Source organism: Ursus americanus, chromosome 2 (genome assembly GCF_024610735.1).
Source record: "Ursus americanus isolate L20-20 chromosome 2, mUrsAme1.1.p, whole genome shotgun sequence".
Lineage (NCBI taxonomy): Eukaryota > Metazoa > Chordata > Mammalia > Carnivora > Ursidae > Ursus > Ursus americanus.
In genome coordinates this window covers 40066671-40088873 of record NC_142128.1, presented here as the reverse complement: position 1 = coordinate 40088873, position 22203 = coordinate 40066671, and the positions used below count along the sequence as shown (strand labels likewise).

The 22203-nt window shown below is 55.5% G+C and overlaps 2 protein-coding genes across 6 annotated transcripts; both read left to right on the top strand.

The window, feature by feature from the left end:
- Positions 1–582: 582 nt before the first annotated feature.
- Positions 583–3971, top strand: NME4 (NME/NM23 nucleoside diphosphate kinase 4). Of its 2 annotated transcripts, XM_045784002.2 has the most exons (5): positions 586–746; positions 2289–2422; positions 2692–2793; positions 2905–3017; positions 3533–3971. In XM_045784002.2, the coding sequence occupies exons 1-5, from the start codon at positions 656–658 to the stop codon at positions 3654–3656; spliced, it is 564 nt and encodes a 187-aa protein (XP_045639958.1). In that variant the 5' UTR covers positions 586–655; the 3' UTR covers positions 3657–3971. The 2 variants fall into 2 exon arrangements, with proteins under 2 accessions (XP_045639959.1, XP_045639958.1); XM_045784003.2 differs by lacking the exon at positions 2692–2793 and having other exon boundaries at positions 583–746.
- A 1352-nt stretch (positions 3972–5323) lies between these two features.
- Positions 5324–20787, top strand: DECR2 (2,4-dienoyl-CoA reductase 2). 4 transcript variants are annotated; one of them, XM_045784001.2, is made up of 9 exons: positions 5324–5564; positions 9587–9655; positions 10778–10829; positions 11409–11544; positions 13237–13361; positions 13433–13526; positions 13733–13837; positions 14312–14523; positions 20636–20787. In XM_045784001.2, the coding sequence occupies exons 1-8, from the start codon at positions 5485–5487 to the stop codon at positions 14521–14523; spliced, it is 873 nt and encodes a 290-aa protein (XP_045639957.1). In that variant the 5' UTR covers positions 5324–5484; the 3' UTR covers positions 20636–20787. The 4 variants fall into 4 exon arrangements, with proteins under 4 accessions (XP_045639957.1, XP_087710306.1, XP_087710314.1 ...); XM_087854180.1 differs by lacking the exon at positions 20636–20787 and adding an exon at positions 18322–20629; XM_087854188.1 differs by lacking the exon at positions 20636–20787 and adding an exon at positions 9354–9486 and having other exon boundaries at positions 5325–5564; positions 14312–18315.
- Positions 20788–22203: the final 1416 nt, after the last annotated feature.

Sequence of the window (22203 nt, the reverse complement as noted above, 5' to 3'; positions counted from 1 at the left end):
GCCCAGTCGTTAAGCACTTCCTTCCTCTCAGGTCGATCCGAGTCTGGGATCGAGCCACACCTCAGGCTCCCTGCAGGGCTCCTGCTTCTCCCTCTCCCACTCCCCCTGCTTGTGTTCCCTCTCTCGCTGTCTCACTCTCTGTCAAACACATAAATAAATAAAATCTTAAATAAAAAAAAGCATCTATGATTTTTCAAAAACTCATTACCTAACATCTAGTAGATTAGATTTAGATTTAGAACAGTAGCTGGTCACCATTACTACCCCAACCAACCGTGTTGGAAGAGAACACCTGTTTCTGAACGCCGCCCCTCTCTCCCCCCGCCCCGCCCACCCTTTCCCTCCCCCTCCCTCTTCCTCCCTCCGCCCCGCCCTCCCCTTCTCTCACCCCCCTCCCTCCGCCCCGCCCCTTCCCCCCGCCCCGCCCCCTTCTCTCGCTCCTCCTCCCTCCGCCCCGCCCTCCCCTTCTCTCGCCCCTCCCCCGCCCTCCGCTCCGCCCCGCCCTCCCCTTCTCTCGCCCCTCCCCCGCCCTCCGCTCCGCCCCGCCCTCCCCTTCTCTCGCCCCTCCCTCGCCCTCCGCTCCGCCCTTTCTCTGTCGGGGCTCAGTCGCCCGCGCTCTTTCTGCGCTCAGCCAGCGGCCCGCGGGCCGAGGGTCATGGGCGGCCTCTTGGGGCGCGCCGCGCTGCCGGCGCTGCTGAGCGGCCCGCGGGTCCCGGCCCCCAGCCTGCTCGCGCGCCCCAGCTCGGGTGAGTGGCCTGCGACCCGCGGAGGGAGGAGGCGGGCGGGGGGCGTAGCCCGGTCTTTGTTGGCCGGGCGTCTGCCGGACTCTGTAGATGGGCTCGGGTTCTCGCCGGGCGCGCCGGGGGCGCCCTGCACGTCTTTCCCCAGCTCTCACCACCCGCCCACCGCCCCAGGTTGGTTGGGGGCGGGGAGCGGCTCCAGAGCAGGAGGCCTGGTGGCCACAGGAGGCAGTGATGAGGGTCCCCGCGGGCTGGGGCTGCTGAGGGGGACATTTTTAGCAGAGCAACGCTCCCCACGGAGCCGCTGCCCTGGGGGCCTTTTCGCCAGGCCCTAACTCCGTCTGGCCCATCCCCGCCTGGGTCCTAGGGCCAGTATCTGTGGCCGGTTCTCCCCCTCACTGCGGCCCGCAGGGTGCTCCCTGAGAGCCAGACGTCTTGGTGTTCCAAATGCCGGAGTGAGTGAACTGCCGTCTTGCAAGGGACAGGCCAGCTGGTAGCAGGCCAGGCTACACAGAGAGCCCCGAGGCGCTGTGCTTTAGGGGTACAAACCAGCCCCCCGGGGGGCTTCCTGCGCTGCACTTCCTTCAGTCTGGAAGTGGTGGGCGCCCACTGCCTGCCGTCCAGGCCCAGCACACGTTATGGGGTGGGAAGGGGCAGCTGCAGGCACCCCCAGGGACACTGGCCTGCCCCGACTCTGCATTTGTCTTCCAGTTCTGCTCTCCCCCTCAGCAGGACTTTGGGACGTCCAGGGTGTAGGCTCCCCTGAAAAGCACATTCGACCCTAGACCCAGGGCTGAGGGTTAGTGTAGGGGCTGTAAGGGGTGATGATGCCTCCCGTCTCCCTGGCAGTGTCACCGAGAAAACAGAAGGACTGGGCCAGGGCTCAGTCCTGTGCTTGGGCCTGGAAGCCGCCCGCCTTGAAACCCTCCAGCAGCACAGAGTTCTGGCCGAAGAGGTTGTAAGTGGAGGAGCCCTCTAGAGTCTCCCCACCTGCAGACAGGAAGCCCTCGCCCTTGCTTCTCAGTCCCTAGCTCCCTTTTGTCCTGTAGTGTGGGCAGAGTGCACATCACTACTCCCTGGTTTCCCTGCCATTCCTTCACCTCAGACCCACAGGATGAGCTTTGGGTCCTTCCTCGTGTGGCTGGGAGTTCAGACAGTGTCTGTGCCATCCCTCGGAAGGACAGGAGTCAAAAGCAAGGCCAACAGCATGCTTTCCTTCCGGTGTGGCCTCTGAGCCGAGCTGTGCCTCCGCAGCTCTTGAAGATGCCTTCTCAGGGACACTGGGTCCATCATGGGTGCTCCTGCCACTGCGCGGGAGGAGCCACGGCCGCTCCCGACAGGCTGGAAGCACCTGGGGACCCACTGCCCTGTTGGTCCCTGAAAGGCAGAGTCATGCTAGGCATTTGTTGGCTGGGGACCCTGCACTTCTCCCATCCAGAGCTGCTCTGGTAGCGGCACTCAAGCCCACGTGACACCTGGGCTGTGGCCAGGGAATCCAGGTTCAGGGAGATGTGAAAGGGGAGGCACCTGATTCCCCCTCTTCCAAAGGAGGGTCCTCCTGGACCCGGGAGCGGACCCTGGTTGCAGTGAAGCCAGATGGGGTGCAGCGGCGGCTTGTTGGGGATGTGATCCAGCGCTTTGAGAGGAGGGGCTTCAAGCTGGTGGGGATGAAGATGTTGCAGGTACCGGGGCTCTAGACCCATGGGTGTCCTTGAGGGGATCGGGGGTGGGGGGCTTCTCATGGACTTCAGCCCTTCATATCTCAGCCCTGTATCAGGAGGAGTATCCTGGTGTTGGCAGTAGAAGGCAAGGGGTGGGGAGGTATCTGCCGATGTGCCAGCCCATGTAGGTATTATTTGCAAAGTGCCCTGAGGTCAGGACACCATGGTCACTGCCCCAGTGCCCAGCGGCTCCAGGGGCTTCTCTCACCTTTTGCCCCAATGCCACCCAGGCACCAGAGAGAGTCCTTGCTGAGCACTACCATGACCTGCAGAGGAAGCCCTTCTACCCAGCCCTCATCAGCTACATGACCTCTGGCCCCGTGGTGGCCATGGTACGGCAGGCAGGGGCGGTGGAAAGGGTGGAGGGCCCTGGGCTGAGCCCAGAGCTGCTGAGTCCTTGGCGATACCCACCTCTCCCAATCTCCTTTATCTTTGTGCTGCAGGTCTGGGAAGGCCCCAACGTGGTCTGCTCCTCAAGGGCTATGATAGGACACACCGACTCAGCTGAGGCTGCCCCCGGCACCATCAGGGGGGACTTCAGCATCCACATCAGCAGGTCTGGGGGCCCTGACCCACTCAAGCCACTGGAGCTGGTGGGCCAGCTCATTAGGGTTGAGGAGGGCCTGAGTGTGGGGTGGTAGTCTGCTCCTAAGGCAGATCCACGGGACCTGGGGATCTTTCTGGGCCACAGTAAAGCCACAAGAGATTTTCGATGCTGGGATGCTACACACACCTGATGTTTGCTAGAACAGTTTTTTCAAAGCTGTTTGCACACAGGACATGATAAAGCATTCTCTATGGGTTGTGTCTTGCCAAACACCCTGAGGGGTTGGCACGGGACAACTGGTGGAAACATGAGGCTCCCAGAAACTGTCTGGGCTGGCCATGAGGTTGTGGGTAAGAGGCCAAGGTCAGGCGGGAACCAGTCTTCCAGTCCTGTTCTTGCTTTCCCCTCTGCAGAATGCCGGGCTTCCTCTTCTTGACAGTAGGGGATTAGCAGATAGTTCCCAGGACCCCCAAGGTGCACACTGAAGTCTGTGCCTTACCTTTGCTGCCTATCATTTGGCACAGGAATATCATCCATGCCAGCGACTCCGTGGAGGGGGCCCAGAGGGAGATCCAGCTCTGGTTTCAAAGCAGCGAGCTGGTGGACTGGGCAGACGAAGGCCACCAGAGCAGCGTCTACCCACCCTGAGCGCTCAGGCTGCCCTCAGCCACCCCAGCAGCCACCCAGGATCAACTACCTCTGTCGTCCGGAACTGGAGCCCACACCCGTGGTCGGCCCTGCTGTCCCAGACCACCTCCCAGTCTGCCTTCTGCCCCACCCCAGCCCAGAGGGCTTGAGCAACCAGCTCTATGTGCCTTTTAGTATCCTAAGCCAGTAAGAAATCGGACCAAATCCTTTCTGTACCAAAGTGCCAGACAACCTTTGGGGCATCTCCTAAAGTGTGTAGTGTAACCTCTCTTCCCCCAAAGGGCAGTGGGACATTAAAATTCACTGTGTTGTGTAGGGGGGTGGATCGTTTATTACAGTTTCTGCCACCTCTGAGGTAGGGATGAGTGCTTGATGCAGCGTTGTAAGAATTTGAGAGTGGAAATCAAGCTTACTCTCACACACCAGTGGGGCATCGATAACGTTGTTGAATGTATCAACAGGCAGAGGTCCAAAGACCTACAGCCTGAAATGTGGGGGAATCCAAGCTGAGTCCTGGAGCTGGTGCTGCTTCAGCCCCCATTCATCTGATCATGCTGAATGAGGAGCTGCCTGCCTTGGGCAGGGCTGGACGGTGGCAAAAAGGGGTGAGTAGGGGGCCCACTAAAACCACCCCCAGGGCAGAAGGCCTTTCATGGCCTCATACGGTGGAGACTGACTGGACCTGCCTGTGTCTACTTGTATTCACGTCGGCACTACACACATCACACCTCACCTCGGTCCTCAGATGTGTCCCTGGTCCCTTGTCACAGGTACTGGACATTGCATATCATTACACCTGCTGAGGCCGCCTTGGTCCTCACCGCTTCTTGCCGTCTATATAAAGGGTGCCCTGATCCTGGATTCACAGCACCAGTTGCGGCACGGGTGAAGTGCCCTGACCTTCTTAATGGGTCATGAAACTGGTCATTTTGGGAACTGGCGCTGGGGTTGGCCACACGAGGGGAAGGCTTTCCTGGGCTCTAGTCTCCTCTCTTTGCCTTTGTCATATTTACGCAACAATGAAGGGAGGTGCCCGGGAGGCGGGGGCGTTTAAACGCTAAGTGCCCCCCCCACCAGGTGTTTTAAAGGCAGAGCGGGGCGCCCGCGAGCGCCACCTTAACCCGAGAACCTAGTATCTGCTGTGAACCGCTGGCTCCGGCTACAGCACTGATGTCCGATCTTACCAAAAAGATTCCGACCTACAGGGGTCGGACGCCCACTCACTCGGCCCCCGCCTTGGGGACCCACCCGCCTTACTACGCCTGCGCGCGCCGCGACCGACCTCCAGTCCCAGCAGACCGCGCGGCCGAGGTGACGAGAAAATCCTAGGAGGAGCTACGGCCGCCGTGGGCGGGGCTAGCAGGCGGTCGGCCGCCGTGGGAGGAGCGTCACGAGGAACAGGAGGGGGCTGTGGGCGGGGCGTGCTGGGAGGAACGGCGTAGCTGTGCGCGGGGTTCGGGGGGGTGTCAAGTGCCGTGGCGGGGCTAGCAGGGAGGTCGGACGCCGTGGGAGGAGCGTCACGAGGAACAGGAGGGGGCTGTGGGCGGGGCGTGCTGGGCGGAACAGGGGGCAGCTGTGGGCGGGGCTTCTGGGAGGAACGGGAGAACTCTGTGGGCGGGGCTACCGGGCGCCGTTGGGCGCCGTGGGCGGGGCGTTCTAGGCGGAAGAGTAGGCAGCTGTGGGCGGGGCTAGTGGGGTGGTCGGGCGCACGGGGCAGGCGGGCTGGATCTTGGTCCTTCCCAGTTGCGGGGCGCTGACGCCCAGGGAGCGCGGGGGGTCTCGGAGGCCCCGCTGCTGCCGGATCCGGGCAGGTCCCGCGCTGAGCGCCATGGCCCAGCCGCCGCCCGACGTCAGTGAGGACGAGTGTCTCCCTGAGTACCGCTACCTCTTCTGCCCCGACCTGCTCCGGTGAGGGCGGAGTTGGGGGCTGGGGGGGGGGTGCAGCCTCTGTAGAAGTGGTCGGGAACTGCGCTTTTACTGGGATGCGTGGGGACCCCGTGCCTGGCGGCCGGACAGTCCGGATGTCTGGGAGGTCCTGGCCACGCAAGTGCTCTGGAATTTTAACCTTTGCACTGTTGGGTGCAGGTTTTGTTTGTCCTGGTCAGTGGTCGTGGGTGTGCCCCGTGGTGGTCCTTTGAGGGTGGGAGTGAGGGGTAGGTGGAGGAAGGCTTGTATGTCTTGAAAACATTTCTCACTGGATTGATAAATTTATTATCATTTTTAGGTAGGCTCCATGCCCAGCGTGGGGCTTGAACTCATGACCCTGAGATCAAGAGTCTCAGGCTGTATTGACCAAGCCACTCGGGCGCCCCTAGTTTGTGTGTGTGTGTGTGTGTGAAAGAGAGAGAGAGAGAGGGTGAGCGGCAGGCAAAGGGAGAAGCAGGGTCCCCCCTGAGCAGGGAGCCCGATTGATACAGGACTCGATCCCAGGATCCTGGGATCATGACCTGAGCAGAAGACAGGCTTCACCGACTGAGCCACCCAGGCGCCCACGTTTTTCCATTTCTTTGTGTCTTCCTCAATTTCTTTCATGATTGTTCTTAGTGGTTATTTTTTAAGATTTTATTGATTTATATGGGAGAGAGCACAGACGGAGAGGGAAAGGGAGAAGGAGAAGCAGACTCCCCACCCAGCAGAGAGCCCAGTGTGGGGCTTGATCCCAGCACCTTGAGATCATGACCTGAGTTGAAGGCAGACGCTTAACAGCCTGAGCCACCCAGGTGCCCCTCTATAGTTTTCTGAGTACAGATCCTTTGCCTCTTTGGTCAGGTTTATTCCTAGGTATCTTATGGTTTTGGGTGCAGTTGTAAATGGGATCGACTCCTTAGTTTCTCTTTCTTCAGTCACATTGTTAGTGTATAGAAATGCCCCTGATTTCTGTGCATTGGTTTTGTATCCCGCCACCTTACTGAACTCCTGTGTGAGTTCTAGCAGTTTCAGGTGGAGTCTTGTGGGTTTTCCACATAAAGTATCATATCACCTACAAACAGCAAGAGTTTGACTTCTTCTTTGCCGTTTTGGATGCCTTTTATTTCTTTTTGTTGTCTGATTGCTGAGGCTAAGACTTCTAGTCCTGTGTTGAACAGCAGTGGTGATAGTGGACATCCCTACCGTGTTCCTGACCTTAGGGGAAGAGCTCTCAGCTTTTCCCCATTGAGAATGATATTTGCTGTGGGTTTTTCATAGGTGGCTTTTATGATATTGAGGTATGTTCCCTCTATCCCTACACTGAAGAGTTTTAATCAAGAAAGGATGCTGTACTTTGTCAAATGCTTTTTCTGCGTCTGTTGAGAGGATCATATGCTTCTTGTCCTTTCTTTTATTAATGTCGTGTATCATGTTGACTGATTTGCGAATGTTGAGCCAGCCTTGCAGCCCGGGAATAAATTCCACTTTGTCAGGGTGAATAATCCTTTTAATGTACTGTATTTTGGTGAGAATTTTTGCATCCATGTTCATCAGGGATATTGGTCTGTAATTCTCCTTTTTGGTGGGGGTCTTTGTCTGGTTTTGCGATCAAGGTAATGCTGGCCTCATAGAATGAGTTTGGAAGTTTTCCTTCCATTTCTATGTTTGGAAACAGCTTCAGAAAAATAGGTATTAATTCTTCTTTAAATGTTTGATAGAATTCCCCAGGGAAGCCATCTGGCCCTGGGCACTCTTGTTTGTTGGGAGATTTTTGATTACTGCTTCAACTTCCTTGCTGGTTATGGGTCTGTTCACATTTTCTATATCTTCCCGTTTCAGTTTTGGTAGTTTATATGGCTCTAGGAATGCATCCATTTCTCATTTGTTGGCATATAGTTGCTCATAATATATTCTTATAATTGTTGTATTTCTTTTTTTTTTTTTTTAAGATTTTATTTATTTATTTGACAGAGAGAGAGAGACAGCCAGCGAGAGAGGGACCACAAGCAGCGGGAGTGGGAGAGGAAAGAGCAGGCTCATAGCAGAGGAGCCTGATGCGGGGCTCGATCCCAGGACTCTGGGATCACGCCCTGAGCCGAAGGCAGACGCTTAATGACTGAGCCACCCAGGCGCCCCATAATTGTTGTATTTCTTTGGTGTCAGTTGTGGTCTTTCCTCTTTCATTCATGATTTTATTTATTTGGCTCCTTTCTCTTTTTTGTTTGATAAGCCTGGCCAGGGGTTTATCAATCTTGTTAATTCTTTCAAAGAACCAGCTCCTAGTTTCGTTGATCTGTTCTACTGTTCTTTTGGTTTCTGTTTCATGGGTTTCTGCTCTGATCTTTATTATTTCTCTTCTTCTGCTGGATTTGGGCTTTATTTCTGTTCTTTCTCTAGCTCCTTTAGGGGTAGGGTTAGGTTGTGTGTTTGAGACCTTTCTTGTTCCTCAAGAAAGGCTTGTTTTTGCTTTTTTGAAGATTTTATTTATTTATTTATTTATTTGACACAGAGAGAGTGAGCATAAGCAGGGGGAGCGGCAGGCAGAGGGAGAGGGAGAAGCAGGCTCCCCACTGAGCAAGGAGCCCAATGCAGGGCTTGAGCCCAGGACCCTGGGATCATGACCTGAGCTGAAGGCAGATGCTTAACGCTGGGATCACGCCCTGAGCTGAAGGCAGACTCTTAACGACTGTGCCACCCAGGCGCCCCCCCCCCCCTTTTTATTTCTTGAAGGGCTGGTTTAGTGATCACAAATTATTTTAGGTTCTGTTTGTCCTTCTATTTTGAATGACATCCTAGCTGAATCAAATATTCTTGGCTGCATATTTTTCTCATTTAGCACCCTGAATATATCATGCCAGTCCTTTCTGGGCTGCCAGGTCTCTACGGATGGGTCTGCTGCCAGTCTGATGTTTCTATCCTTGTAGGTTATGGACCTCTTGTCCCGAGCTGCTTTCGGAATTTTTTCTTTGTCTCTGAACTTTGCAAGCTTTACTATTATATATCGAGGTGCTGACCTATATTTATTGATTTTGAGGGGGGGTTCTCTGTGCCTCCTGGACTTGAATGCCTGTTTCTTTCCCAAGATTAGGGAAGTTCTCAGCTATAATTTGCTCCAATATACCTTCTGCCCCCCCTTCTTCTTCTTCTGGGACCCCAATTATTCTAATATTGTTTCGCTTTGTGGTATCACTTATCTCTCACATTCTTCCCTTGTGATCCAGTAACCGTTTATCTCGTTTTCTCAGTTTCTTTATTCTCCATCATTTTGTCTTCTAGATCACTAATTCTGTCTTCCGCTTCATTTATCCTAGCAGTTAAAGCCTCTATTTTTTTTTTTTTAAAGATTTTATTTATTTATTTGACAGAGAGAGACAGCCAGCGAGAGAGGGAACACAAGCAGGGGGAGTGGGAGAGGAAGAAGCAGGCTCCCAGCGGAGGAGCCTGATGTGGGGCTCGATCCCATAACGCCGGGACCACGCCCTGAACCGAAGACAGACGCTCAACCGCTGTGCCACCCAGGCGCCCCTAAAGCCTCTATTTTTTATTGCATCTCACTGATAGCCTTTTTTATTTCGGCTTGTTTGTATTTTAGTTCTTTTATTTCTCCAGAAAGGGATTCTCTAGTGTCTGCTATGCTTTTTTCAAGCCCAGCTAGTGTCTTTATAATCGTTATTCTGAACTCTAGTCCTGACATCTTGCTTATTCCATACTCATTAGGTCCCTGTAGTCAGTACCGCCCCTTCTTCTCTTTTTTTGAGCTGAGTTTTTCCATCTTGTCTTTCTGTCCAGAGAAGAATAGATGAACGAGAGAACAAAATACTAAAATGACAACAACGACCCCAGAGAAATATACACTAAAGAAATCAGAAGAGACCCGAAACTGAAAAAAAGAGAGAGAGAGAGAGGGAATAAAATCAGACAGGTGAACAGAACAGAGCAATACACTGGACCCTGTGTATATTTTGGCCTGTTTGTTAGAAAGCTAGGGAGCTATCTCTTTAAAGTGCTTCCTTTTTCCTTAGGGACAAAGTGGCCTTCATCACAGGTGGTGGCTCTGGGATCGGGTTCCGGATTGCTGAGATTTTTATGCGGTGAGCACTGCTCTGTGTACTCTGTGCGCCCCCCCCCCCCCCGAAACTCACTGTACCTTGCATGGACCCTGCTGGATCCCTGGGCAAGATGCTGGTGGGTGGTAGGAACTCCTCTAGGCAGCAGGCCATTGGAGAGCCTCTGAAAGGGGTCATATGCTTTCCTGGGGGAGGCAGTACTCTAGGGTCTCCTCCTAGAGGTGAGCTGAGACTGTGGCTCTGGCCTCAGGACCCCCATTTGTACAAAGAGGAAGGGTTCAACCAGGTTGAGGTAACTACTGCCAAGCTCCCTGGGGTCTTGCCAAGCCAGGGTCAGGGTGAGCCACATTGACCCCAGCAGTGTGCAGAGCACAGTGTCTCTTGAGACATGAGCTCTGTGACCTTATGTCCAGGTCAACTGCGTGTGACCCCCACACAGGAAAGGGCCAGAGTTGGACTGGTGTTGGGGGAAAGAGGAAGCCTGTTGATATCCTAGGGACCCCTTCCCAGTTTTTTCCAGGCCCCCTGTTTTCATACCAGAGAGGTAGGTCTCCCTAGATGAGATTTGGGGATTCATCCATTCCCGGTGAATTCATTTCTCAAGCTGGTGGCTTTGTACATGTTGCTTCTATGAGTAGAACGTGGCCCTCTGTGCTGAGGGTCATTTTGAGGACTAGGTGGGACCTGCTTAGCAGGTGGTAGCTACTGTGGTTGCTGTGAGGCTGAGTTTGTCAGGAGGTGAGGCAGGGCAGGCACCCTGGCCTCAGAATGGGCCCTCCTTGTCCTTCACTCCAGCCTCATAGGGAGAGGCTGGGGGGACCCAGCAGGCCCCATGCAGATCTGAGGCTCACAGCTGCTTCAGTGCAGTGCACGTGGTGTTTGGGGCAGGGCCCACAGCTCTTCGTGGCTGGGATATCCCATGCCAGGGAGACCCAGACAAGAGACCCCAGGCTGGGCATCTACAGTGCCACTCAGCTTTGCTCAGGCACCTGTGTTCTCTGCAAGCTGTACCTTTGGCCCCGGGCTGGTGCTTCAGCCTAAGAGATCCTTGGGGGAAAGGAGCTCTGCTGAGAATGCCAGGTAGGAGGCCACCTGGGTGTGTCCCTTGCACCTTGCCACCCTCACACCTGCCCTCTGGCTTTGCAGGCATGGCTGCCACACAATCATTGCCAGCAGAAGCCTTCCAAGAGTGTCAAAGGTGAGGGGTCTCTCCTGTGTCCACCCCATCCCTGGGTGGCTCTGGGGGCCCAGAGCCTGTGCCTGGAGAGTCCTGAGGCTCACCAAAACCTGCTCCTCCCACATATGGAGCTTCAGTGCGAGTGGCCTCCCAGAGGTACCCCCAGGCTTCTTACAACATCTCATTATTGTGAGGAGAGTTGGGTGGTACTGTGGCCCCAAGAGAGATCTCAGCTCATAAGGACTTTGAGGGCGGTTCTCATGTCTCGTCCACCTGGGAGGAGACTCTCAGCACTGCCACAACTGGTCTCTGGGCAGGGACTGGAAGTCAGCTAGAGCTGCCGTCCACCCCTGACCCGGGACCAGTGGCCTGGAGGGTAACGTGGAAGGAGGAGCCCGGGGCGAGGGGGAGAGACTGGGGTATCTTAGAAGTGTCCACTAGGGGCTGTGGCCCCGTAGAGTGGCCAGTTGCCAGCTGTGCCTTCCCAGAGTGGGGTCCAGCAACAAACCCTGGCTGTCCAGCATCACCTGGACACATCACCCTTGTCAGATTCAGAAGCCACTGGGCTGCTGCCCACCTCTCTTTCTGTCTGGCTTCCAGTCTGCCACAAAGCTGGCTGCTGCCACTGGCCAGCGGTGCCTCCCTCTATCTCTGGACGTTCGAGCCATCCCAGCCATCACAGCCGCCGTGGACCAGGCACTGAAGGAGTTTGGGAAAATCGACATTCTCGTTAACTGTGAGTGGCTGACGGGGGAGGCCCGGGGGCTTCTAATGGGTCGGCAGTACCGGACCTCCCTGTTCAGTGGCTTCAGAACTCCTGTCCCGGGCCCCAGGCTCCTTCTGGGTCAGTACAGTCATGGCCCAGGTGGACATCCTGGGAACTCTGCCTACTCACGGAGTCAGGGCATTCTCATGTCCCAAAATTCTCCCTTCCAAAAAAAAAAAAAAAAAGAAAGAGGCGCGCCTGGGTGGCTCACTCAGTTGAGCGTCTGCCTTCCTCTGTGGTCATGATCCCAGGGTGCTGGGGTAGGGCCCCCGTGGGCCTCCCTGCTCAGCGAGGAGCCTGCTTCTCCCTCCCCTCCGCCTGCCTCTCTGCTTACTTGTGCACACACTCTTTCTCTCTCTCTGATAAATAAATAAGTTCTTAAAAAAAACTTTTTTTAAAAAGAGATAGACTTAGTTATTTTAGTAGAGTTTTAGATTTACTGAGCAATCGAGCAGCTAGTACCTAGAATTCCGTGCACCCCCACACACAGTGCCCCCTGGTGTGAGCAGCTTGCATTTGTCAGAGTCGATGAACCAGTACGGTCCATGCTCTTAGCCGTAGTCTGCAGTTGATGTCAGGGTTCGCTCTTTGCTGAAATTCCCTTTAAAAACATACGGTGTATTGATTTTCTGCAGCTAACAAGGTACCATGAGCTGAGTAGCTTACAACAATAGAAATACATTCTCCTACACTTGTGGAGGTCCCAAATCCAAAACCAAGGTGTCGGCAGAGGCCCCTCCCAAGGGTCCAGGGGAGGGTCTGTTCCGGGCCTTTCTCTCAGCTTCTGGTGTTGCTGGCAATCCTCGGTGCTCCTTGGCTTGGGGCTTCTCTGCATGGGCTCCCCCATGTGTCTCTGTCTTTTCCCCTTCTCTTAGGAGGACACCTGTCTTGGATTTAGGCCCCCTCATCCCAGGTGATATCATCTTAATTTGATTGCATCTGCAAAGATCATATTTCCAAATAAAATCACATTCACAGGTACCAGCGATTAGGATTTCAGCATGTCTTTTTAAATTATAATAATAATTTATTAAAGATTTTATTTATTTGGGGGGGAGCTGAGGGGGAGAGGGAAGCAGACTCTCCATCCCTATTATTAATCCCTATTATTATAATTTTTATTTTGTAGATGTGGGGAGGAGAGAGAGTCTTTTTTTTTTTTTTTAAGATTTTATTTGTTTGACAGAGACAGATACAGCGAGAGAGGGAACACAAGCAGGGGGAATGGGAGAAGGAGAAGCAGGCTTCCCGCTGAGCAGGGAGCCGGATGCAGGGCTCGATCCCAGAATGCTGGGATCATGACCAGAGCCGAAGGCAGACGCTTAACGACTGAGCCACCCAGGCGCCCTGAGGAGAGACAGTCTTAGGCAGGCTCCATGCTGAGTGCAGAGTCGGACCCGGGGCTCGGTCTCACAACCCTGAGAGCATGACCTGAGCTGAAATCAAGAGTCAAATGCTTAACTTACTGAGCCCCCCAGGTGCCCCGTCAGTGTATGTTTTTGAGGGACATAATTCAACCCATGATGTCCATCCTGCCCTGTCATTTAAGAATTTACCCAAGGGCTTGGGCCCCTTCCCTTTCCAGCCTGGACCGTGCTGAGGGCCCTTGTGTCCTATTGCCTGGGGCTCCAGCACCAGCCGCTGTCTTCTTGCACCCTGCAGGTGCAGCTGGAAACTTCCTGTGCCCTGCCAGTGCGTTGTCCTTCAATGCTTTTAAGACCGTGATGGACATCGACACCTTGGGCACCTTCAACACATCTCGTGTACTTTATGAGAAGTTCTTCAGGGTGAGTGTTGCCTCTACCTGGGTGACGTCTCCTCTGGCCCCCCACTCACTGCGCTCCCCCATGTGTTCCAGGACCATGGAGGCGTGATCGTAAACATCACTGCGACCCTGGGTACCCGGGGGCAGGTGCTTCAAGTGCATGCAGGCTCTGCCAAGGCAGCTGTGGGTACGGCTCCCCCTCTGGTCTGCATGCCTGGGCTCCCTTTGGGTCCCTCTCCTGCCTGTCCCTGGAAGCCACCAGTGTCCCAGTGAAGCTAAGCCCAGTGGTGGGCAGTGGAGAGGCCTGGCCCTGAGCCCTGACTCACACCCGAGCCACCCCAGAGAGCAGAGTAGCCCTGCATCCCCCCTCATGCCTGCCTGTCTTCTCTCCAGATGCAATGACAAGGCACTTGGCTGTGGAGTGGGGTCCCCAGAACATCCGTGTCAACAGCCTCGCCCCTGGCCCCATCAGTGGGACAGAGGGGTTCCGGCGGCTGGGTAAGCATCTTGGGAAGCCCCGCGCCCCACAGTGCTCCCGTGGGATCTCTGCCACCTGGCTGGGATAGGCCCAGGATAAGGACTGCTTCCTCACGGCTCACAGGGCTGCAGAGAGGCTGTCTAAAGCCAAGTCTTGGCCATTCTCAGTGAGCACACCTGTGATAGACTAAGGGTTGGCCAGACGTGGGCAGCTGCTTCTTGGAAGTAGAGGCCGCAGAGCTGCTGGCCTTGATATGTGAGCCAGACACAAAGGGGGCCACCCATTAGAGCTTCCAGAACCTGGACAGGGTGCATGTCAGAGCCCTGTGCTGGTTCTATGGCCGCGTCCATACCTTGCCTGTTCCTGCTCTGCTGGGGTGGTGCTGACAATGCCCCCAGTGTTCCTGGACGTGGTTTGGGGAGAGCTGGGCAGAGGAGAGTGGAGGGTCCTGGGTCCTAGGGCTCACAGGGTTGAGCCTCCTTCTGCCCTTCTAGGTGGCCCCCAGACCAGTGTCAGCGCAAAGACTCTGGCCATCCCCCTGCAGAGGCTGGGCAACAAGACAGAGGTCGCCCACAGTGCACTGTACCTGGCCAGCCCTTTGGCGTCCTACGTGACGGGCGCCGTGCTGGTGGTTGACGGCGGGGCATGGCTGACATTCCCCAATGACATCAAGTTGCTGGCAGATTTCGCGTCTGCTAAGCTCTAGGTGATGTGCTGCTCTCGCCTTCTGGGGGTCCCCTCTGTCCTTGGGCCCCTTCCTGAAACCCCCATCCAGTGGGCCGGTGTTCACTGTTTTGGGCCCCGATGTGTCTCCCCTGAATCCCTTGGGTGTATTTTTAGACATGTTTTGGGCACTTTTGGGTTTTGACTACCCCAGCAGATCAAACCATAGTAAGGCAAGGCTCAGGAGGGGTCTTGAACAGATGGGTCATGCTGGGAGGGGGCCCAGCCCAATGTAGCTGCACCCCAGACCTCAGGGCCTCCTGCAAATCAGGACAGGCATGGCTTGCCTGCAGCGGGTGGGAACCCTTCTCTTTGGGAGCTCTACTGGGTGACTGTCTCTGGAGGCCTGAGGGCCTGCTGGGCCCATGGGGGTAGAGGGAGGATGCCATTGCTCTCCGCCTGCCGCTTTTCTCCCTCTAGTCCTGGTGCCGGGTGGGCCTGCGAGGCCTGCGCACCTGCTTCTCTGAGCACCAGATTCCTCCGAAGAAGGCTGAGGAGGTGCCTGGGGCTCTGAGCTCCTCTGTGCCCCAAGCCTCTTGGGTCCCCATTGCGGGCTGGTGGCAGAAACGCTCTAGGGCCGTGGCTGGCTCCCATCCTGCCTCTGAGGGGTGGGTGTGGTGGAGGGACATTCCAGGAGCTCACAACCTGTGGTCACACCATGAAGCCGTGGTGGGAGCCGGTTTCCACGGTGACCGCCATCCTGCCTGGAGGTGGGTTTGTTGGTGGACACAAGCGATGCTGAGAAGCGCCTCTTCTGAAGGCCTCTGTGGTTTGGTTGCAGGCAGACACGTTCTCAGGGCCCATGGCATGTGGGCGGCCAGGCAGCAGGAGGGTGTGGGCCCCAGGCCAGCCCCCCCCAGTCACTAGGATGAGGAACGTTCATCTTGGGGGGCTCTGGGAGGTTGCAGAAGGGGCTCATGGTATCCCCCCCCCCATGCACTGGGCCTGGCTGCCTGTTGCCCTCTATGGGCGCTGATGTGGACCTGCAGCATTCCTCCTACCCGAGTCTGGCCACTCAGGGCTGCTGCCCAGGGCGTGTGCAGGAGGCAGAAGCTGGTGCCCCTCGGCTTTCCCCTGTGACCTTGGCATCTGCTGGAGTTCTGACAAGCACTGGATGGCTGAAGTCAAGGAGCTGTTCTGAAGGGACGCTGGTCCACAGTCCCTCTGGGACTTCTGGGATGCTTCCTGCGGCGCTCCTCCCAGGACTGCCTCCCACCACCAAACTGGACAATCTCAGCAGGATCCGAACCAGAGACTGGCCCCTCCTCCAGGAACTGTGCTGTGTCTACATCCCTCCCCGTGGCCCCACCTCCCGTGCTCAGGTGGGAGTGACCAGGCAGTGAGGCCACCTGCTCACCTGCCTACACCCCATGGATGTCTGCCAGGGGGACTCTGACATTCTGGAGCTCCCTTGGGAGTGGACCTGGGATCCGATCTGGGGTCTGCGGCTGTCCCCCCCGTCTGCCCTGCCTCATCCCAGCCTGGGGGGGTCTTTGTGGTCTTCGGCCTGTGTCCCCTGCATGCTGAGGTGGCTGCACTGCCTGGCTGTAGAAAGCAGGGCATTTCAGGCTCCCGTCTTCCCTTCCTTGTTCCTCTGCTTGGGGATCTTACTCCACAGGGGGAAGCCAGACCAGGGAGGATAGAAAAACATGTTTGATCCCTCCCACCCCAGGCCTGGGTATTGGGCTGCAGATGGGACCCCCTGGTTGGGGCACACCCATCCCTCTCAGCCGTTGGCAACATGCACTGGGTTGTCCCCCACCTCCCCTGGAGTCTGTCCTTTGCGGGTACATCCCAGTGGACTTCGTCCTGTGCCATTCAGGGCCTGACTTTCTAGGCCCTCCAGTGGGCCATTGTCGTCACCAGCACCCTCTCATAGGCCCAGAGGGGTCAGGAAATTCTGGCGTCTCATTTGTTCCTTCGATGATCACTCTTTGACATTCATGCCAGGACCTAAGGAAGCCACTTGGACCCTAGGATTTGTTTTCTGTGCTGTTCGTTAGAAACTCCGAGATGGCCTTGTACGGGAGGTGCTCAGAGCTGTTGTCTGGCTGGGCACACAGCCCCCTCCTCCCTGTCTGTACCACCGTTTACGTAAGCGGAGGTCCTAGCGTTTTGCCAATAAATGCATTTCCCTAAAAAAAAACTCTTATTACTATGAGACAATTCACTGGACTTTGCAAAAGTTTGTAGAAGGAAAAGGAAGACACTAGAAAAGAATCACCAGCTCGAGATGGGGGTGTTTCCTTCCTGTCTTTTTTCTGTGAGGAGTTTGGAAACCTCTTCCCACCTAGTTCTTGAAGCCCCCATCCTTGGGCAGGTGAGCCCATCCTGAGGCAAGGGGAGGCTTTCTGCTTCCCTGGTGGGTGGGGGTGTGCTCAGACCAGCCAGGTCCCCAAGGTGACCACGTTCCCTGCAAGGTCCTGGTCTGCTCCTGGGCAGTTCTGCTCACCGTTGGAGGATGGAGCTTGAGCCCTCTGCCCCAGATGCCACACTCACATGTCCCTTGTCCAGTCCTTTCCTTCTGTGAAAAGAGACCCTCCCTGCCTTCGAGAGTGCAGGGGGAACCACGGCAGCCAAGAGCCCACCTGGCAGAGGGGGTCCCTGCATGTGCTATTTAAGGTGCTTCATGGGGCGCCTGGGGGGCTCAGTGAGTTGAGCGTCTGACTCTTGATCTCAGCTCAGGTCTTGATTTCAGGGTCATGAGTTCAAGTCCCACAGGGGGCTCCGTGCTGGGCGTGGAGCCCATTAAAAATAATAATAATAAAAAAATAAAATAAAGGTGCTTCTTGTCACGGAGACCAGAATGTGGTGGCATCGAGTCCAGCAGCGAGGCAGGCCGATGGGTCCTTCTCACGCTTCTGGGTGGAAAAAGAAGGCGGTGAGACTAGTTACTGGGGAGGTTGGCCAGTGAGAGACAGAGGCTGTCATCAGAGCCCCCGCCTCCCCCCACCAGGTTGGGCCTTTTCCTGAAGGAGGCCCTGGGGGTGGCCAGAGGTAGGGTCATGGCCACGCTCTGCTGCCTTTGAAGCTTGGGTCGCACAGTTGAGGTAAAAGCATTGTCTCACGGGGGTGTGGTTAAGAAAGGCCACCTGCTGGGTCTCCACAGCGCCTTGGTTCCAGGAGGGCCGAGTCTGGAAAGCAGGTTGCAAGAGCAGGCCTTTGATTACTGCCTCAGTCAGGTTCTCCAGAGAAACAGAACCAATAGGGTGTAGATAGATACAAGGAGGTTTGTTTTAGGGATTGGCTCACGTGACCGTGGAGTCCAAGAAGTCCCACCGTCTCCATCTGCAAGCTGGAGACGGGAAAGCGAGTGGTGTGATTTTAGTCCAAGGACGATGGTCTGAGAAACAGGGGCTCTGGCAAGAAGAATGGACATTCCAGCTCAAGCAGAGAGAGGAGGAGTCGTCCTTCCTGTGCCTTTCCATTCTCCTGGGGCCATGGGCGGATTGCACTGGTGGTGCTGCCCACATTGCTGATGGCAGACCGTCCTCACTCTGTCCACTAAACCATGCCGGTCTCTTCCAGAAATACCCAGAAACTATGGCTTGTGCGTGATGGGTGGTTGGCTGTGAGATAGGTCCTGTCCGCTTGGCTTCCTGCACCAGGGCGGCTGCCGGGGGCCCCTCAGTCTCAGGCACAAGCGGTGGCACCCCCTGCCTGGTGGGGACGCTGGTGGGCGTCAGGTACAGACCAGCGGGGGTGTGGGCAGACAGCCCCTGCAGCGGCGCTCTGGCTCCGTGGCGATAGGCAGAGAACTAGCTTCTCCCGTTTCGCACAGGCCGTCTCTGCATCCCCGAGGGAATGTCAGGTTCTGGGAAAGGAGGGGTGATTGCTTCCGTGAACCCCAGTCAGAGTGCTCCGAAACCTTCGCTGCGGAAGCCCGTCGACAGGCCCTCCAACTCGGGCTCCCCTTGAACGGGCGGCGGTGCTCGACTCTCGTCCCTCGGCCACGGGGCAGCGTCTGCCGAAGCGGAGGGCTGTCGACCACGAAGAGCCTGCCGCGCGCCCCTCCGGCATCTTCGCCCGTGTCTCAGGGAGCGGAACACGGCGTGGAAAGCACTGCAGGCCTCGCCTGCTGAATGAACGAAGGAGCAGATCTCCGCGCTTCACCCTCGGGCATCCCGAGCCACACGGCGATTCCCGGGACGTCGGTGTGACGCAGTGGACAGCGGGGCGTGTCTGCCTTTGTGTCAACGGAGAGCAAAGGAAACCTTCAAATTGCCTGAAATAAGGAGTGCTGATTTGGGGGAGTTTCTCTCGGCTTACTCCTCCTGTTGCCATGGTAACTTGGTAAAATTTGACTGCGGCTTGCATGCGCTAGCTTTGTCCTTTGTGTCACCTTGGAAAGGCCCGGAGGTCAGGCCCAAGCACGCACGCTGGTTTCCCGAATGCCGGACTTGTGGTGCACGTGCTGTCCCCATGTCCGTCTCTGGTCGCTCTGGGTCGTTCACCTTGTTCCCCCCATCTTCCTCTCCCCTCTCTTTCCTGCCCCGTGCACCGTGGCATCTGCAGGGGCTAGGCCACCCCAGTGGGGCGTAAAAGATTTGGGAGGCAGAGGGAGACCTCCTCGCTCAGACGCTGTCCAGCCACAAGTACACACGGGGCACCTGCTTTTGCCCAGCACCCGGCTGAGGACTGAGGTGTGAGCACAACTGACTCTAACTTCCAGTCTTCTCTCCACCTTGGCATCTGCACAAGGGGCCCTCTGAGTGAGCAGGAAGAGCTAGAGGATGAATCCCCGAGAGTCCACACAACCTGAGGCTCAGCAGGGGCGCCTGGGTGGCTCCATCCCTGACGCGTCTGCCTTCGGCTCAGGTCGTGACCGCAGGGTCCCAGGAGCGAGCCCCGCATCGCGCCCCCTGCTCAGCGGGAGCCTGCTTCTCCCTCTGCCCCTGCTCACGCACGTGCTCGCTCTCTCTCTCTAATAAATACATAAACTCTTAAAAAAAATTTTTTTTGAGGCTCAGCAGATGTTCCTCTCTCCTCTGACCTTCACATCATTTTGTCCTTATCTTATGGGCCAAGCCCCCACCCGATGCTGCGTGTCCCCATGAGGGTCTTGCTCATTCCTGGCTCTGCACAGAGACCCAGTCACGCTGCAGCTCAGCGGTGGTGTCCTTTTGAGCAGATGGGCTCTCTGGGGTCAGGCTTTCCCAGGTGGGGTTATGGGGCCCCTCAGGGTGTGTGTGGATGCATGCGGCAGAACTCTACTCTGACTGTTCAGATCCAAAGAGATGGAGTGTGTAAGAATGCTGCTGGGCTCTCTCACTGGCTCCAAGGGTAGGGTGCGCTGGAGCTTGGGGCCCCAGGGCTCTAGGGCCCAGGACCGAGCATCCCTTCCTTCTTGTACCCCTACCTGTCCCTGTGAACCCGCAGCTCTCTCTCTGACCAGGTCCCAGCCACTGTGTATACAAGTGTAACCCGACCCCGGCGCAGAAAGCCAGCGTTCCTTCCGTCAGGTTCACATCCAAAGTTCTGAGGAAAGGTGCACATTCACTCCATTTGGATGCGGAGTCTGGCTCTTAACAATAAACCGTGGCCAAAGGTCGATCACATCATATGAACATGACAACTCCCATGACAGCCGTGGGCTTGGAGAGGGGCTGCTTCTAGAAAATGTGTGTTTACAGACCATCCCACGTGGATCCTGACTCACACGAAACAAACTCACTAAAGTCCAGTGTGCAGCCTGCCATGCTGATAATGTGTGTGTGTGCGTGCTCTTTTCCAGGGACCGGGTGAGTCTTAGGTCCCCTCCCTGGTGAAGCCCAAAGGCCAGCTGGGAGATGGCAGAGGCTGCCTACTCTGATGCTCCATCCAGCTTCTCCCCTCGTGTCTCAGGACCGGGGCTCTGTCCAGCTCAGCCCATCTGTCCTGGGGACCGTGGGGGAGACCGAATCTTTCTTTCGACTTCCCCTTTCGTTGCTCTTCCTGACTTGGTGCTTCAGGGAAGCAGCCCCACAGCGACTGGGAATGGATGGACGTCATGGTGCCGGTCTCTGGGAGTAGACCCATATAACCTTGCCAACGGCTAGAAGACTCTCTAACTCTTTATTCACGTGTTTTGATTACCTCTTGCATTATTTCTTCAGGTAACAAGTGTAATCAGGATGGATCTCACTAACTGAACTCGCAGAGGAGAACTTTTCTGTCAGGTCTTGGAGTCTGAGGGGCACCTCATCACATCCATATATCAAAGCATCTCAAGGAGATGGACCTGACAGGTGTCTTTTTTTTTTTTTAAGATTTTATTTATTTGAGAGCGAGAGCACAAGTGAGGGGAGGGGCAGAGGGAGAGGGACAAGCAGATGACCCACTGAGCGCAGAGCCCAACATATGGGGCTTGATCCCAGAACCCCGAGATGTTGGCCTGAGCAGAAACCAAGAGTCGGACACTCAACCAACTGAGCCACCCAGGTGCCCCTGACAGGTGTCTCGTGATGGCTGAGAAAAGTCCGTCGGAAATACACAGAATTATGTAATGAGCACTGGGTATTATGTAAGACTGATGAACCACTGACCTCTACCTCTGAAACCAATGATACGTTACCTGTTAATTAATTGAATTTAAATAAAACAAAACAAAAAATACACAGAATTAACTCTTAACTCTTCCACCACCACATGTAATGAGGACAATTTTTACACAGTGGGAGAAGAATGATGGGTATTAGATGTTCATCTCTTTGAAAAGTAGGACCTGAAGCCAAAACAAGGAAGTTCTGAATCCCATACAAGCCTCTGGCCCGCTGGCTCCTCTCGCCCATCTCTCTCCCCCCACCCCCCCCCCCGCCGCGCCGTGATCTTGGCATTGGGGGAGGGGGGTGGGTGCAGATCGTGGGCTACAAAGTGCTCTGGGCGGGGGGGTTGCTGGAGAAGCCCGTCATCGCAGGAAGATGGGAGCCGGTGCCCTCAACTTCAGAGGGAAACGTTTAAATAAGAAAATCAAACCTCGGCTGAGTCAGGAGGAATTACATTGTGCTTTACAAACTCATGTTCTATTTTTACTCTAAGAAATGTACTTCACTAAATTTGAAGGTGACAAAAAATCCTTCCCCGCTGAATAAAGTATCAGTAAACACGAGTGTGGCTCCGTGCTCTCGGCTGCTGGAGGCTACTGGGGAGAGTGTGATCCACACTGAAAATTGGCTTCCCTCTAAGTTCACTTACTCAACACAAAATGTTAATCTAGTTTTCAAAATTGTAAATTAAAAATATTTGGCCTGGGGCACCTGGGTGGCTCAGTCGTTTGAGCATCCGACTCTTGATTTCGGCTCAGGTTGTGATCTCCGGGTCCTGGGATGGAGCCCTGCTCAGCAGGGAGTCTGCTTGGGATTCTCTCTCTCTGCCTTTCCCCTCACTCATGCTCGCTCTCTCTCAAATAAATAAATAAATCTTAAAAAAATATTTGGCCTCTAGTTTTTGTTTATAGCTTGATTGAGGTATAATTGACATACACTAAATTGCACATGTGTAAAGTGTATAATTTGAGGAGTTCTGACCTATGTCTAGAACCATGAAGTTATCACCACAATCACCCATCACCTGCGAAAGATCCCTCCCACCCTTTGTTAATCCCCTCTCACCGCCACCTACCTTCTTGTCCCCAAGTGACCTAGCCTGGATGACAGCTCAGCGCCTGCAAGGGCAGGGCGAGACC